The sequence below is a fragment of the Aedes aegypti genome, chromosome 2 (genome assembly GCF_002204515.2).
Source record: "Aedes aegypti strain LVP_AGWG chromosome 2, AaegL5.0 Primary Assembly, whole genome shotgun sequence".
NCBI classification, from domain to species: domain Eukaryota; kingdom Metazoa; phylum Arthropoda; class Insecta; order Diptera; family Culicidae; genus Aedes; species Aedes aegypti.
In genome coordinates, this window is record NC_035108.1 from 82,061,074 (window position 1) to 82,079,430 (window position 18,357).

The following is an 18,357-nucleotide window of genomic DNA, read 5'->3' on the forward strand; positions in this document are numbered from 1 at the left end:
TCGGTCTCAGTAGTCAAGGTTTGTCTAGCTAACATTCCTTCCCTTCCCCGATGACCGTAAGGACGTGGCCGGCGCCGTAATTGACTTTTAAAATTAGAGCTCTCGATTTGTGCACATTGAAGAATGGTAAGCTAATCCCAAGCCCCATTCATGTGCAACTTCGATTGCTCTAGTCAATCACGGAGTAGCAACTACGAATTGTACGGTCATATATGCCCATGCTCATGCTCGGAATGCCTGGAGTAACTCTGAAGGAGTTACCGCAGGAACTCTGAGAGAATTCCCGTATGAGCTCTGGAGCATGTCTGGAGGCATTACTGGAAGAACTCTGATGAAGTTCTTGGAGAAATTCCCGGAGCAACTCTGAAGCGGTTCCCGGAGGAAATCTGAAGGGATTCCTGGTGAAACTCTTAAGGAAATCCTGAAGAGACTCTGGACAAATAACTGGTGGAACTCAGGAAGAATTGCTGGAGAAACTGCGAAGAAAATCCTGGGGGAAATCAAAAGATATTTTTAAATTTTTAATGAGGCATTAAGGCGGTTCAACCTGAATGCCTCATTAACCCTCTCTTTCCCACGACTTTGATCGACTATTTCTTTACGAAAAAAGCGTTTTTATCAAAAGTACTTGAACAAACAATGTTGCAAATGGTCTTAATTTTTCGAATTCGGTAAAAAAGTTTTTGGTTGTTTTTCAATAGTAAATTGATTGTTTATCAATAGTTTTAATATTGAAACAGTTAGTTTACTTTTGGATTAATCTGATGAGTATATAAACATATTCTAGTAACTATTACTAAGTATTCATCTAATTCGGGTTGTCTCCAGTTCGTCGAAAACTAGTGGAGCTCTGGAGCTACCATGGGAAAGAGAGGGTTAAAACTATAACCTTATATTCTTCGAAGAGCACTTACGAAATTATGGTGGAACAATTTGAAAACTTCAAAAACATCAATTAATTTGGTAGAAATTTGATTCTTGGTATGGAACTATCTCAGACAATACATATCTCATTTTGGGGTCAAAACGGATCAACCCCTGATTGGTCCGCAAAACAGGAATGATTATTGTACAGCAGCATTAGCACCTTTTGTGCTTTGCTCCTTTTTATTTGTCATAGATGGGCATGAAATTTTTAGCAACACAAAGATCATACAATAGTAGAAGAAATCTAACAAGAAGCCAGTTGTCACATCTGTGTCTTGGCTTCTATAAGCCGATATCGAGTCATGGAACATTATATCAAACAAAACCTGGGCCTATATCATACTTGTAGGCGATTGATAAAGGAGTTCTTTCAAAAATATACACAGCAAACTGTAAAATCGAATAAATAGCCCTTTGTATTCAACCCGTCAAAAACAAACTGCCTAATCAAAATGTATCACTTGGGATGGAATGAAAAATAGCCTACAATTTGTTTTACTCACAAACCAACGATCCGTCGATCGTCGCCAGGTAACTTCTCCACGGTGCAAATAACTCCCGTTCCTCCGGACTGGTTCCAGCTTTCGTCTGCAGCCATCGTTGCATCAAAAGTAGATGCTTCACCTCGTCGCGATAATGCAACAGCAGAGACGGAGTCACGTTGATTTCCTCTAAGATTAATGGCGGGGAATCGCCGCTACTTTTGCAACGGATAAACTGGGTGCCGCTGGTTCGGAGTTGTTTCATCTGACGAGGAAGATCTTTTTCCAGCGCTGTTAGGTTGACGTGATTGGTTACGGATTGGTTCGTGGGCGATGGAGTAGACGCATGGAAATCTGACTCTCCGGGAGGCCTACAGCCGCCTTGAAAGTATGTTTTCAGAGGGAACACCTGCATGTAGGATTTGAAGGCCGTCAACAGAAGGTTCACATACTGAGGTTGACCAATTTCGTGAGATGATTTCCTCTGCTTTCGCTGGTCGAGGAAAGGAAACCTATCGCGTTCGGTTTGAGCATCCCTCTCGGGCGGATTATCTATCCGGAATGCTTTCCACTTGCCCTTGATCAGATGCTTCAGATAGGAAGCAGCGCAAGGTGTGTCCATCGGTAGCGGAGTTAACTTCTGGAGCAGATCCCCAGCCAGCAGCATACGCAACAGTGGTGAACGCATTTGTTCTATGGTACGCAAACAAAGCGACACACTGTGGTAACCGGAAGTCTCCAGATGGCGCATAATTTGCTGCGCAAAGTAGCGGGTGTTCTGTTTGATGCACGGATATTCGACAGATCCGTCGTACTGGATCTCGGTTAGGTTGATGGCAGTTCCGATGATGGATACCAATCGCTGAAAAGAAAAGAACGTCTTATGAGATGATTTTTAGAGTTTGAGGAATTCCAAAGTCCTTACCGAAAGCGTCTCGATGGCATCCTTGGGGTAATGAACTGCAGTTGCGTTGACGTAGAGAGCAATTATACGCTTAATCAATGAGTTCGTTTCACCAACTGTTGAATTCTCATTCCACAAGAGCGCCGCAATTAGAGGCATCCTGTTAGGATTGATCATATTCTCTTTAACATTGTGAGGGTGCCTGGAATGGGAACGATTATAGAACATCAGATATGGTAGCGATTGAGTGTCTTAAAACAGTAACTTTAGAGATCAAGACTAGATGACTAAAAGAAAACTTTAAAGACCTTATAGCCGACAAGACTGCTTTGACACGTCAATGTTAACTTTCTTTTCCCGACTTGCCTAGATAGCCACGTAGTGTCGGTAGCAGTTGTTTTAATTGGCTAAGAATTAACACTACGGACTATCTGCTTCGGTGGTAAAAGTCCACCTCATAGATGACCCCTAATTCATGTGGCTTTACACTTACCGTGCCTAAGAATGAATGGTGCCTACATTTGGATTTATTTCATCATAGTCCTTCAAACAATCTGTGCCTGACAAAAATTGTAACTGCAGAAGCTAGTCGCCAATTGCCGACAATCCATGAGAATCCCTGCTAAGGATTGCAAACGGAAGCTTCCACTCATCGCACCAACCACCACTTCCGGATTGCAGTTGTTCCAAGCGCCTTCGCCGATCCGTTGGATTCCATGCGAAACTACCGTTAAGTCGCCAGTCACCGTCCGGCCTCCATTCACCGTGCACATATACAGATTCACACATAATATTCATAAAAATTATACAAATTATTGTTTTGTTAGCCAAATAATACAAAACTGATGAAATGAAGTAGTTCTGTTTAATAATGAGTTTTCTTAACACTCTTAGTAGAAACGCCAAAAATTCACATTTATCACAGTAACGTTAGAGTATCAAATTTTCTATAATTTCAACAAGTTTTTGCTGTGGATACTACAAGCAAGATGTATTTCATCGCATGAGCAATGAGATTTTATGCAAATTATTTTTTTATTGTGTTTCAGTTGAAACTCAAATGAATGGACCCTTCTTAATATGTATGGTTCCTATTACAGGTCGGACTCGATTATCTGGAGTATCGATTTTTTTTCACTCCGGATAATCGAATCCTCCGGATAATCGAATCACTAAGAAAAAAAAAAGTTATCTTTGATAAAAGAATTTAAATATTATATTTTTTCGTTATTTTATTTATATGATGCGGTGGCGTAGCCAGAAATTTTTTCTAGGAACGGTAGGGGTCTTTACAAGAAAAAATAAAATTTTGACCAGCATGCACAAAAAAACACTTTTTCAAACCCCTTTTTCTTAAATAAGTTCTAAACTGCAAAACCATTCATATTGTATATTGCAATACCAAATTATCTCAGATTTATGCATAAAAATTGGAAAAACAAGAACATCAAAAAACAAATTCCGGATGATCGAGTCTAAAATTCCGGATAATCGAGTCTCCGGATAATCGAGTCCGACCTGTACCGTGTATTAGTGAAAAAGGCATGAAATTATTGGGTGATATCAGATTTATTGTTATGTCGTGATTCAACTACTATATTCAGTTTTTGAACGAATATGGAATGGTTTGGACAATACAGTCAAACCCACTATAACGATTTTAATGACAAATTAATGATTTAGCCATATTTTAAACTTGTCATGGCTTTTATTGAAAATAACGATTTTAATACTCTTAAAAATAAGTGCGCACACTACTAGTGACATGTTAGTTCCACCAACAATGTTCCTTCAAGATACAAAATTAAATCATGCCGAAAACTATACGCACAGTAAATGGTGCACCATCGTGCACGGTGAATGGTGACATAGAACGGTACGAGGCTACCTTAACATGACATTTGTAAACATAGTTTTTGAGTATTTTTTGTTATGCATCACTGATTTTATATTTTTCCCTGAATTATGGCATAATTTTATGCCAAATTATGTAATTTTTTGGAGTGTCTTCATTGTCTTCAATGCACGGTGAATGGTAGCTTGACGGTATTACCATATTTCAACCAATGGTCTTTCTGTTCTGGAGAGCACGGTGATCATGAAGCAGGTTTTACAGTCTCAAATCTATTAGAACAGATGAAGAACGTCTTCACTGGTGCAAAGTTGGCAAGGATCTTTATACGAGGCACTTCTTCGAGGCCTGTTTGTATTCATCCTGAAGGTGCTTTATAACGAAATCTCGAAAACTTAGTCTCAAGTCAGAAAAGTGAACAAACTTACTTTATTGATTTTATGTGTTTCACAGACGAAATTCCACACGTTCCGCTCTTACCCAACTAGATTATTCACTTGGAGAACGTTTAATTCCGGAATTACAAAACGGCGTAAGTAAGAATTTCAACTTTCGCAACTCAACCGCTACTTTCACCGCTCCGTTGTATGGAGAGACAAAGTGACTTAACCACGAATCAAAACAAAACACTACTTGAGCCGATTTTACACTGGTAGGAAAACGTCGAAAGTAACTGAATGAAACGGCTTTTTATTTTGTTATAATTATTTTTGTGGGATATTATAGAAACTACCTGGTTTTTGAACGCGAGCTGATTGTATGCAAAATTTAAGCGATGTACACGGCGAAAAAATGTTAAAAAGATGATTCATTCTAAAACAGTTTTAGAAGACAGGTTGTGATTCTTCCTAATTAATTTTCTCAAAACCGTGTGAAAGTTACTTACGTCGATTTGAAAAAGTAATCGAGAAATGACGATAGCTAAACCTTAATCAAAATTGTTCTTTTCTGAAAATAAACATTATACCTAATTTAGTAATTTACACTTTCTTCCCTGTTTTTTTTTCTCTTGGGTCGAAAACTCCCCTTGGGCGAAATTGTGTTTAATCTTTTACCAACCGTGTCAACTTGCTCCAGTGGTAATGGTAATTCTAAGATCAAGGACTTTTCGAAACCTTCCCCAAACAAGGAACTTTAGATTCTATCAATATTGAGTACCACACATTTCCAGTCATGAACGCAAGAAACAACGCAAGTCGTTGACGTTAAATCAACGGAAATCGTTAACGTCAACGGCTCGGAAAAAATAACGTAAAATTCGCTAATCGTTACAATCAACGCTAACGAATTAACGAAACGACGAAACTGATTCAGTATGCAAAATTCAAAAAATATTTTTGGGAGTATATCTATGAAGTGAGAATAACTCATTGCCTTTCGAATGCGTCATTCTTCTTCTTGGCATTAACGTCCTCACTGGGACAGAGCCTGCTACTCAGCTTAGTGATCTTATGAGCACTTCCACAATTATTAACTGAGAGCTTTCTTTGCCAAAGTTGCCATTTTCGCATTAGTATAACGTGTGGCAGGTGCGATGACTCTCTATGCCCATGGAATTCAAGGAAATTTTCATTACGAAAAGATCCTAAACCGACCGGGAATCGAACCCAGACATCTTCAGCATGGCTTTGCTTTATAGCCGCGGACTCTGACCAGTCGGCTAAGGAAGGCGAATGCGTCATAGAGAGTTTCAATTGGACGAGTAATCACAGAGATATGGACAAAACACTTTTGCATGTTTTTAGGGGGTGAACCCAAACTTTTGCACCCTAGTATTTATGATTGGAGGTATCGACGTTGAAATGCTGAAATCCATCAAAACATTCGTTAAGAAACTATTGGGGGAATCGTTTTTTTATGGTGTGCTCAGCTGGAGCTGCATAACAGCTTCTTTGTCTGTGCTGGACCCCGTAGTGCAAATTTTTACCTCTACTTTTGCCAATATTTAGACGGAATAGGCTATGTTGCCCGCTTTAACACTATTTTGTTTGAATATTGTGCAGAAGTAGTTTTATTAAATTGTTTTTGCTTCAGTTTCCCTCCCGTTGTCGTGTTTGTATAGTCAGCCTTTAGTCCTGGTGAAATTATGAAAAACAGCTGAATATAAGCGTCAATTCATTAAAATACATGTTGTAAATGAATGCATATCTTGGAAATAACATATAAAGCTATGTTGTAGTCTATGTTCACAAATTGCAGCCCAAATGTCATCTCCAAGCATCTTTTGACATGATAGACAGAGAATGTTAATTATATAGATTGCGGTCGAATTTAAAACGATAGCGATTTGATGGAAGAGCTATTTTCCCGAATGAACGTTATTGAAGTGAAAAACATAAAATGTGCTTCCATCTATACGCGAACAAGAACTATCTGAAGTGTCTCGACATTTTTCAGGTCTTGTATGTCATGTATTCTCTAGTATTTTAGTCGTTTATGCTACTAGTCTGTAACAATGTCAATGATGTGTACCAATCTATTCCAATCTATTGTTCTGATCTATCACAAAATATGAGTCAAAAAAAACGTCTCGTAAAATGGACTATTGGCAAAAATCATATGGCAAAACGGGAAATTCATCAATTGCAATGATCATGAAACATTAAAGCTCGTTTTATTGACAATTTTTATGACAAAAGCATTTTATAGCATTTCGAACTTTTGAAATATACTTTGATGTTATAACTATTTTTTGTAAGGATTTTTTTCTATAACGTCGTTCCTTATGGTACAGTGGTTACACTATCATGAGTCACCCACTATTATGGGTCATTCCCATTTGAATTGCATGTAGAATAGAGTGACTAATAATTGTGACAAGGTGACCCATAATAGTGTGAGCAGTGTAATTAAAGGGTAAAATACATTGCTACAATCAATGTTGACTGTATCAGTAGCATCATAAAGAACAAACTAAAGACATTGAACATAAGCAGTGCTGTTAAATGTCAAAATTTTTGAAAAACTAGAATACTCATAGCACCCTCATGTGCGAAATATCTTATCAGTACATAATGCCAACCGATAGTAGTTTGGAAAAAGTCACCGGAAAAATGCTTTTCCGATGACTTTTTCCACGGGGATCGATGATATTTGCAATATTCAAATGTCAAAGTCACGTGAAACTCATGACATTTAACAGCTCTGAACATAAGTACTTATGGAAGGTTTATCGCTGGTTTTTAATGACCCAGATAGCCCTAGCGATAAACACGAATCCCACCGGTCGAGGAACTTTCCAGATTGGAATTTTTCTCGACTTCCCAGGGCATTGAGTATATTCGTGCATGCCACACGATATACACATGCAAAAATGGTCAGCTGACAAGCTGAAAGCTCTCAGTTAATAACTGTGGAAGTGGTCATAAGAACACTTAGCTGAGATGAAGGCTCTGAACAAGTTGTGACGTAATGCAAGAAAAAAGAATGACCTAATTAGATGGATAAGGAGTGTATCGAAAAGTAGTCGCAAACATTCAAAACAGTCTCAAAAATATTGGGTTGAACCCACAAACATTTTTTTGATCAGAAGTACTTAACAATGTATTTAAAAATTATTATGTGGAGATTTTTTTTGATAAAGTGGCATTTTGTATGATAATTTTTCAAATTACTAACAGATGTCGATGAAAATCTTCCACACCTCTGAAAAAATTGATTTGTTGAAAAATGTGTTGAATTTTAAGAAAAAATGATTTTTGTTTATGCTAATATATTCTGTGCCACAACTCTCATGACATAGTGCAAACAATATATTGAAATATACATTAACAAGCATTTGAGAGCAGATACAAAAATCGAAAAAAGTCGATTTTTAAGGACCTCGGTTTTCGATTTTTTCTTTCTACCGTGTACGCACCAAACTTTGCGCAGTTAAGAAATCAGCATCCTATTTTTGCTTCAAATAATGCTAAAATATGTATTTTTTAATTCAAACTTCTACCAACGATAGGCATTTAACCCTTCAGTAGAACACATGATTTAAAAAGAATAGAAATAATTCATAAAAAAATAAAAATATGCAAAAGGTGATACAATATCTTGTGCCTAACATTGCGCACAAAATTTGAATTGTTCCTAACTTTGCGCATGATGTGCCTAACTTTGCGCATGCCTTAAAATGCTCGTTTGCTCCAAATAATGTTACTTCTTTTACTGGTTTTGTATTAAATAAAAAGGGTACAACTAATATGAGTTTCATCAGGAGTTTTTCCATGAATTTCAATATAATTCAATGTTCATCCACCCCAAACATAGAGTTACCACGAATAGGGATTTACACTGTTCTTCATTTTTTATTATAGTGGTCCCGGCAAACTTCGTCTTGCCATCAAGTAGGCTGTTGATAAACGCTATGGATCGTCCTATACAAAATGACAGTTCCATTCAATCTCGTTTTTACGACTTTCCCGTTGAATATCCGGAGATTTTATACACACAAACACGTCGGAACCCTTGACGAACAAAACGGAGAATAAATCATCCAAATCTGTTGACCCGGTCGTAAGTCATTTCGTGACATACAAACACCATTCCATTTTTATTTATATAGATAGATTCACAAGATTACAATCTGAACAATATAGTTTACAGCTGTAGTTTATGCTTATTTGTTTTCGTACCTTGCTTATATAATTTATTCTCTTGTTTTTTTTTAATTCTTAACCTTCTTCATTTACTTGTTGTATCTGTTTCTCGTTTGTCTTATTTTATTCCATCTTTTTGAATAACTATCCAAATTCGACGTCCGTATTCACTGCTAATGGTCGTGAACGATTCGATTTCGCACAATTTGGAAGCTTTTTTAAAGAAAATTCTTCTCTGCTGTACATGTCATCAGTGGAGAATTTCCAGATGAACTTGACGAGTCTTTAGCAGTGATGTGCTTCAATTGAAGCTCAGGTGAGCTATACTCGAAAATTTTCTCGTTTGCAGTACTGTCAATTAGTATTTCAAGCTGAAGGTTGCTTAGGGGCTGTCCCTTAATGGACGGACCCTTACTTTCCACTGAAATCAAATCCATAGAAAGCATCAATTAATTAGGTGATGTATCGTTGATCACTAGCGATTATTTTTTTTTTTTGCCATACGTACCGGATATTCCATAATTGAAGGGGTTTTTTTGCTAGACAACTGGAAAGTGAATCATTGTCCATCAACTGGGAAGCCAACCGCTAATTATTATTTATGTTTACAGTAAACGTCTCCTCCTGCGTCAATACAGTGGGTTTTCCGAGATTTTTCGATGCATACCTTGCCTTTAGCTTCATACAAAAAGTAGTTTCAGGAATATTATATGTAGCCGTTGCCTTATGGATTGAGTGACTCCTGGTAAGATCGACAGCTTTTAGCATTTGCAATGACGTACATGTATTTAAGATCCATTTCGAATTGCTTGAAGTGCGCAAAAATTAGGACCTTTATGTAAAAAATGGGTCCTAACATTGCGCATCGCTTTTTTTCAAATAAAAATTCGACATATTATATGGAACATTAATTGAATTACTAGAATATTACCGTTTTTGCAAATACACCGCAAATATACTTCTCATAACACAGTTTTGTTCAGAGAAATGTTGATTTTTGGCAGAGCCACTCCTTAGTGCTTGTGCTAAGACGGTGTAAAAGTTGAGGTTTATACGTGTGATGATAAGGTTTTTTGGTTATTTACTAACATTAACAAGGGTTTCTTAGTAAACAAATGTATGTCAAATACTTATTTCACATAAACGAACATGTTGGTGAAACAGAAATGTTGAAAAAATCATTGATTAATAATAATTTTTTCATGCTTGTTAAAAATGCGCAAAGTTTGGAACTGCGCAAAGTTAGGTGCGTACACGGTATACGTTAATGGTAATATCGAACGATTGGAACGAATAAAAAAAATGTTTTGATTGGAAAAGTTTCTTTGCATTTTTATGAAGTAAAGTAAGCAAAACATGGTACTTTATACCATAACCGCTGTATATGACAGAGCTTTAAAAGTTGATTATACAAAAGTGACTTTCAAAAACCGACCTTATTCCAATAATTGAGCTTTCTTAGAGCAAAAATTTATTTTTTTGAATTCCGTTTTACATGCAGTATGAAGTAAACATATTTTCCTATATACAGTGATACCTCCATGAGTCGATGTTCCATAACTCGATATCGACTCATGGAACCATACTAAAAACAAAATTCCATGGTTACTATGATGGTCCCTAGAAGCAGCTTTCCAAAGGATTGCTTTTCCATGACTCGATATTTCCATGAGTCGATGGTCCCTTCAATATCGACTCATGGAGGTTTCACTGTAATAAGCTTTTCATCCTATTTTGTTTGATGTAAATTTTGTTCAATACGAATCATCGAATCTTCAAACATGTAATTTTGTGCCAGATTTTATTTTCTATGCTTTATAAACTTTGTTGTATTTATATTAAAACTGCATAAAATTCAATATTTTTTTAGTTGCTTCAATTTTTAATGACATTATGAAGATTTGCGTGAAAGAAGCTTTTAAAAAGATGAATTATGCTCTGAGATATACCGTTTTGAATGTTTGCGACTACTTTTCGATACACTCCTTATCAGAGCTTTTTTTACACAGATTGGACCTGCTAATACCTTTCCAAACGTATAAAACAAAGTTGAGCAGAGATTTTCTCCGTTTATGTTACGTTTGGGGATGTTTTGGGAAATCCAAAAACATTGTTACCTGATAAAATCCTCAATGAACTAGAATCGGAACTTGACTTCATCAAGTTGGCAATCTAAAGTACCATCAGTGCACCAGATTCCGCTCATTTAAGGGATGTTATGTGTTCAAATGTTTACAGAGGCGTCTCGTGGTCTTCAGCTCTACCTGTTCTTTACAACATAGCTTCGCCTACAGTTGAGTGGATATTGAAGAGACCACAGACTCATGGAAATACTGAGTTATAGAACAAAAATGTTTAGGTTTCATTATAATAAAAAAATATGTACCGTAAAGTGCCGTAATTCAGCGCAGTTAAGGAATAAAACGATTCAAATGGTTACTTAAAAAATAGTATTGCATCAACAAAAAAGCTTTATGGGTGGATCGCTAGCAAACCCATTCTAGATTATGGGAAAAATATAAACTAGACTGTATTCATAATTTACATTCGTGAATTTTTTGAAATAGTTCACTCGTTGAAATTGCCTAATTCCGCGCATTTTTTAAACGCTTTTCCATATTCCGCGCAGAAGAATGCCTAATTCCGCGCACTCATAAAACAATCAAATTAACATTAATTTTGATGAGGGGCTGCATCCATTCGTTACGTAACAATTAAAATTGAAAATTTTTCAACCCACACCCCTTCCGTAACACTTTTTGTATGAGCAAACGTAGAGTTTTGTATGAACCGTAACTTTTTAGTCTACGTTCAGTTTTTTTTTTAATTATTTTTTTGTCTATCACATGAAATAAAGATAACCAATACCGTGGCATTGGTACGTGTGAATTTCGTCTAGGGGAAAGTGGGGAAATTTGGCCATCTTAAGAAAAGTCGTTAGTATTGCAATTTTTAGATCAATACACTAGATATGCACGATTTCCGTTGTCTTAAAAAGATCACGAATGAGTATTTCGTCGATTTAAATATTTTATTCACTGAACTGGAAAGTTTAGAAATGGAATACTCTTATTTGGTTTAAATATGTTTCTTATTGCATAGTTTTAGACAATTCGGTCGAGAAAAAAACCCCATCTTCTTCTTCTTGGCATTAACGGGAATCGAACCCAGACACCTTCAGCATGGCTTTGCTTTGTAGCCGCGGACTCTAATCACTCTGCTAAGGAAGGCCCCTGAAAAACCCCCATGCCTATGTGAATCATTCCACCCCATTGGCGAAACCGCCCCGACTATCCCTATTTGATTTCTGCACTGTTCATACAATACAAGGACTAGTTCGCATTATTGCTTGGAATCAATAAGTTTTAAGCAAATCAATTAATGGTATCCACTAATACTACGGGTAACTGAAACTTAATTTTTTTAAGCAAACAAGAAACCTCAGAAGAACCTAAGGGTCATCCATAAATTACGTCACACAAAATATGACCATTTTCAATCCCTCTCCTCCGTATTATCATACTTTTTGTATGGAGGCTTCGTAAATTATGTAGGGATCGTAACGTTTCCGTGAATCATTCCCGAGAATGTGTCGTAATTAGTGGGGTCTTCTACAAATTACGACATATGTTTTTTTTTTTCCAAGAATTCTATATGGATTGTATAATATAAATAAGAATCATAAACAAGTGTACATTGGCAATGTTATGTGTGGTTCATTATGCTAAGTCAATTTTGTGCGCACAGATGTATTGAGCTCTCACCGAGCGGTGTCACGAACACTCGCGCAAATTTGCTGATTGAAAATTCTGCCGTTCGATTTTGCTGGGAACAGCTGATCTTTGTTTATATTTTCAACCAGCAATCTTCAAGTACTGTTGGTGACATGTAACGTGTATGTACACGAGCGCAGAAACCACTATAGACAATTTTTTTGGGGCTGTGCATAAACCACGTGGTATTTTTCCCTATAAGGGACCGTCCATAAATGACGTAGCATTTTAGGGGGAGGGGGAAGTCTACGATTTTGCTACGAAGGGGGAGGGGTGTCAAAAATTGGTCAAAAAATGCTACAGTCGAAGCTTGTTATAACGACATCGCAAGGGACCGTCGTAATAGTGGATTGTCACTATAGAGGATAGTTATAACATCAAAATATTTTTCAAGGGACTGAAAAATGTCGCTATAGATAGCTTTTGTCGCTATAAAAGTTGTCGTTATAACGAGCTTCGACTGTACATCATTTATGGACGCTACCTAAGAGGGGTTTCCCTATATTCCGCTTGTACATGAAACGTATGTATGCATGAAGTTACTTTTCAGAGAAATAGACAGATATCTAGATGTGAAGACGGATATAACATGTTTTACTTGTCTGTTGTTATACGAAGAACAGTGCGCGGAATTAGGGCATTATGGAAAAAAGACGTAGCCTAATTCCGCGCAATACTTTTTTGAATAAAACTCAATAATTATGATAATATTTGATAAGATTTCATAGAAGTACCATGAAACATATTTGTAGCAAGTAGTTCCATGGAATATTGCATAAAAAATAAAATATTTTTGATAAATAAATCACGTTTGTTGTTGTCCTACAGTCTTAGCACGGACGCTAAGAAAATTAGAAAAATGACGTCTACTCCGACGGGCCTTCACTGATTATTTTTTTATGCCGCGAAAAAATGCCTTATTTGCTTTTATTTGTGATTCAAACTTATGCTAAATCAAAGTAGCCTCGAATAACATTAAAAGTTGTTGAAATATTAATGTGTATTTCCATATATAAATAATTTTGTATGAAATGCGCGGAATTAGGGCACTTTACGGTATTTTGCATTCTCTCAACATTTATTTCTTGTGTTTATTTATACAATAGTGGAATGCGTTTTTGAATACGATTGCCAAACAAATTAATAATATTATCAGGGAATGTGCTCCTTTTTTAAAGTTTGTAACAATTCTCCTTTACCAACCATTCGCATCAAATAAAACAAGCTTTCCTCCCCCAAACCGCGGATGCAATCAGGCAGCGTTTTTCCTCCAACGATCTCATAGAAAACGGCTTTGCCAACAAACTTTCAATAACGCAGTAGAGCACAATTTACCATCTCCATCAAAAATAAGTGTTAATTTTTTAGATAGAAAAGGTAAATTGTGAGAGCTATAATTGAATAATATAAAGCAAGTGTAATTTTACCGTTTAAACGATTCACAATTGGTCGGTGTTCAGACAGACCGGACTCAAGAACTCAAACAGTTCTGATCTTTTTGATACTATTTATAAACAGATGATTTATCGAATAGATAAGTTCCAACATAACAGCAAATAATGCAAAAATTCTATTATTCCGTTTCACTGAAATAATTAAAAAGCACTTGGTCCAGTCTGCCTAAACACCGGCCAATTGATCACGAATGAAAAACGTTTTTCAGCGGAGTTGAACAATTTTGAATACAATGTTATTCTGCCTCCTGTTCCAACCTCATGTAGAACCGAAAAAATAACGTGCGTAAGACACACTTCAAGCTTCCATTCATTCATTCTGAATTAAGTTGAACATTTCTGCACACATGCAAGCTTTCAATTGAAAGCAGCTTTTCGTGTACATGTGTAGCTTTGCTACGTAGTGCTCAAAATCGCTCACACAAACCCAACATTTCTTTGGGGTATTTAATGTTTGATATTTAGCATAGGAAACATTGATACACCGTTTACTCTACAATTTTAATTCATAAAAATATGTTTATTTGTTTTAATTTTTTTCTGCTTTTTAACTGCTAAATACTTTACAATCTATTTTGTTTTACACTGCAATCATTGCATACTTGTGTCATCTATCCTTAGCGTCGACGCGTGTCGAGAATACGAACGAGAGGCAGATCATCCAGTAAAATGCTTACATCACTGCTGTTGGTTCTACATAGGCCAGGGGAAGTGGTTCACCTAGAGTGAATTTATGTCAAAGAAAAAGTAGATTTTGTATGAGATTTGACAGAAAAATGAATGACAAGTTCATCCACTTCTCCTGGCCTATTCGAGGAGAACGTATGGAAGATAAACTGGAGTAAAATGAACTTGGATGAATGCTCAATTTAGCGGTGCAAATGCCTGCACAATCTGGTTTTTGGCAACCATTCCTGTTGTTCTGATGAACTGTCGAACGGGTAGACCGAGAATTGCTAGCAATAATGGTAAATAAGAAAGAAGAGCTATGGAGTACCGTACAGACTCGCAACACATCGCACGCTTTTGCTTCATACGCATGTAGTGCTTGTGGTAGATTGATTGACTTTTAAAGGTGGATTCTTGGGATGTTCGTTTTATATTGTTCTCCATGCACATGGAACGGTCAGGGATACAACAAGCGGTCAAGTTTAGGGGATTTGTAGGTATATGATTCCGCTGTACAACTGAGATTGAATACTTATCAGTGTTTATTGTTTATATTCCATATAATTATAATTTCATTTCAAATACGTACCTGTTCCAAGAACAGGTGGAATAGACGCCTCTGAATGTTTATTATAAAATAACAAGTTTAGGTAGGTGATCAGCGGAAAAATAAAAATAATTTGAAAAACTTTCATAAAAAAATATTTAATTGTATTTGTTACTGCATCTAAGTGTTCCTATATCCGCTCATTTTTTGTTTTCACTAGTGAACGGAATTAGGGGCATGAGCTGATACTGGTGCACTGATGGTAAGTTTTATCTTAAATAAATAAAAGTAAATGAACCGTTAAATATCTGAACTGAACTACCTGATATTTTCAGTTTTTTTTTTTTTTTCAGCTAGTAGCTAATTCCACCCCATTGTCCAAACCGCTCCAACTACCCCTAAACCATATGAAAATGGTTGAAAGTTGAGATAGCTGGAGTTTTCACTACAATTTTCACCAGGGTTCACTGCGAGCAGAAAAGGTAAAAAATTGAGACCATATTCTTTATAAAAAAGAAAAATTAGAGTCCTTCCATTTAAAATATAGACTTTGAAAGGACTTGCATTAATATAGTGACCAAGTATCTAAATACATACTAGTATCTACTAACAACCCTGAAACATTATTGTCGAATAAAACATACAAAACTTACCTAAGAATCCACATTGTTAAGTCGTACTCTAAGATTTTGACCAGTATTTGAAGTACCAGAAACAGTCGATCCAGCTTATCGTCTCGAGAAAGCATGTCGAAATCGTACTTTTGAATGTATGCCTGTTCCCACAGGTGAAAATTGGCCATCGATCGCTCCTGGTTACTCAACGTCCTGCTCAAGCTCGCGCCACAATCTCCCGCTTTACTTTCCACGAATTTTTCCAGCAAAAACAGTACCACTTTGAACAGCCCTTCACTCCGATCGTACTTTTCGAAGCACTCCTCTTCCAAAACTCCAAAAATGACACTCTGATAGGCGCGCTTCAGATCCAACCAACATGGCGGAAAGTGGTCCACCGTTTGATCGAGAATGTCCACCGTTTGCTGAAGCACCGACCCGACACTGTAGTTAGCATTCAGCTGATCCGACGGCTCATTGATGGTCAGTATCATTTCCAAAGCCTTCACGAACAGTGGCCCATCGATGAATTCGTTCCGGAGCAGTGCCTGTTCGATGTATCCCAAAAAGTTCAACGGACGATTCTCGATCAGCATCTCTCGGGTGTCCTGCTGGATGCGTTGGTTTACCTACAAAAATACCAAAAGTAATTCAACTGTACAGGGCTGGTCGCATAAAACTTTAGAAAACCATATCAGGAAAAAAAATATATACCTAGATTAAATTTAATGTGGTCGTTATTGACACTGACAGTCACTGTAACTTGTAAAACCGTGATTTAATTACTAGTTTCCAATGTTTAATATCCAAATTTACTTCGTTCGTTTCCCTGACCTGAGATATAGTTTGTAAACTGACAGGGTATCGTAACGTTAATTAATTACAATTACAATTACCTACCAAAATGAGACTAAACAATCTCGGTAACAATTAGAAACTGAACAAGAACAAAGAAATAGAAGTTAGAATCCTCAGAGAATCCGAGCTGACATTCTTCTAAGAATATCTAAGAATTATAGAGTTTTTTGGGAACATCTCTTGCTCTTGACATTACGACAAATATTATTTTTCATCCTTAAAAATTACCAGGAATTCCTCCTAAGATTTTTTCATGAATTTCTGCATACCTTTCTAGCCTGATTGGTCCGCTTGGCGTGCAGCTTGGCGCACCTCCCGACATTCCTCAAGCAGCCCGGAACATGTTCCAATCCAACCCGATTCGCAACATCAAAATAATGCCTTCCCAGAACGTCCCGCAGCTTATTCTGCACTTCCGCTATCTCATCCACGTCGTTCGATTTTGCTCTCTTCGTAGGCTCGTCCGATTCCTTGCCATTTTGCTGCTGCTCCTCCGCAATCTTCCGCTTCTTTCCGGCCACTTCGACTGCCGTTTGATGATCTACGATGTTGGTAATGTTCTTCAAACGTCGGGAGGAGCGAACTTTCTCGTTGATATGCAATTCCGAGCGGAATTTCTTTACCAGTTGCTGCTGTTCCTTGTCGATGTCATCCTCGGACGAATTGTTTTTGTTGACAGACGGGAGAGCGCTGGAGGAACGCTTTCCCAACGGAGTAGGCGCTGCGCCACCACCTTCACCCGCACACCCTGCCGCTGCAGATTCCGAACGTTTGACAGTTGCGGCCTGTGATGCGTTCGAGCGAATTCTAGGCATAATACACACTATTCGAGGGTAACTTTTATCAGCATCGCAAAACGAGAGCACTTCACTTAAAAATCAATTATTTCCCGGTATATATCACTGCACAAATTAAAGTCTTTATCATAAAACTTTTGTTGTTCCACTTCAACATGAAAAAACTCGTTTAGAATTAAAGTGCCGCTTGCTTGGACGCCTGTTTGGTTTTTTTGTTTGCTGCATTTGTAAACAAGTTCACAGTTGATTGTGGTAAACATCGGATATACTGTGAAAAACTGCAGGAACCGACAAAAAACTCACCGAAAAAAGTAAACTTTTTTATGTACACGGTTAAAATCGAAAATACTAGTTAGCGTGTTTATTATCATGTTTATAATATATTCCTCTTTTAATCGTTCTGAAGATTTTTGAATAAGCTTTCAACTATTTTATTCTATACTTTGCCATGCATATCCGTGATTTATATATTGCTAATGATATGCACTACCTAGCGTTATTCTTGAAACTTGTAAAATCAAACTTGTTCTTTGATCACGTTCTTCACGCCATCGCGCCGGACAGCACCATCTCGCCACGTTTTTGCTGAAATCTATTCTTTCAAAATTACTTAATAAGCAACCACATCATCGCAAAAATAGAAAAAGTTTGAGGTTCCAGAACAACAGGCTTTTCATTGATTTAAGTACAGGACAACAGAAAAATTAAAAATTGAGTAAACATGTGTTTCTGCCCTAAACATAAGCGTTTGATACTAAAATTGGGACAGGGCTTTAGGACCCTATTGGCTTGTTTAGTGGTATCCTGTTTTCAACATATTCTGATTCTACGTTAAAAACTGAGCCAGAATCCAAAGTTTCATATTTTTAGTGCCTTGGAACTATTTTTAAAACA

General features: G+C 37.0%; 1 protein-coding gene across 1 annotated transcript; it reads right to left on the reverse strand.

The window, feature by feature from the left end:
- Positions 1–1,320: 1,320 nt before the first annotated feature.
- On the reverse strand, positions 1,321–17,683 carry LOC5579981. The gene is made up of 4 exons (XM_001658559.2): positions 16,936–17,683; positions 15,848–16,437; positions 2,335–2,515; positions 1,321–2,271 (listed from the first exon to the last, which is right to left on the reverse strand). Exons 1-4 carry the CDS (start codon positions 17,479–17,481, stop codon positions 1,423–1,425), a joined length of 2,166 nt encoding a protein of 721 aa, XP_001658609.2. The 5' UTR covers positions 17,482–17,683; the 3' UTR covers positions 1,321–1,422.
- Positions 17,684–18,357: the final 674 nt, after the last annotated feature.

Excerpts from the sequence above, each read along its gene's own strand:
- LOC5579981 (XM_001658559.2), bottom strand. The coding sequence starts at position 17,481 with ATGCCTAGAATTCGCTCGAACGCATCACAGGCCGCAACTGTCAAACGT. Across the intron at positions 2,516-15,847 it reads TTAACAATGTGGATTCTTAG|GCACCCTCACAATGTTAAAG; the intron begins GTAAGTTTTGTA and ends TTCCCATTCCAG. Across the intron at positions 2,272-2,334 it reads ATGCCATCGAGACGCTTTCG|CGATTGGTATCCATCATCGG; the intron begins GTAAGGACTTTG and ends TTTTCTTTTCAG.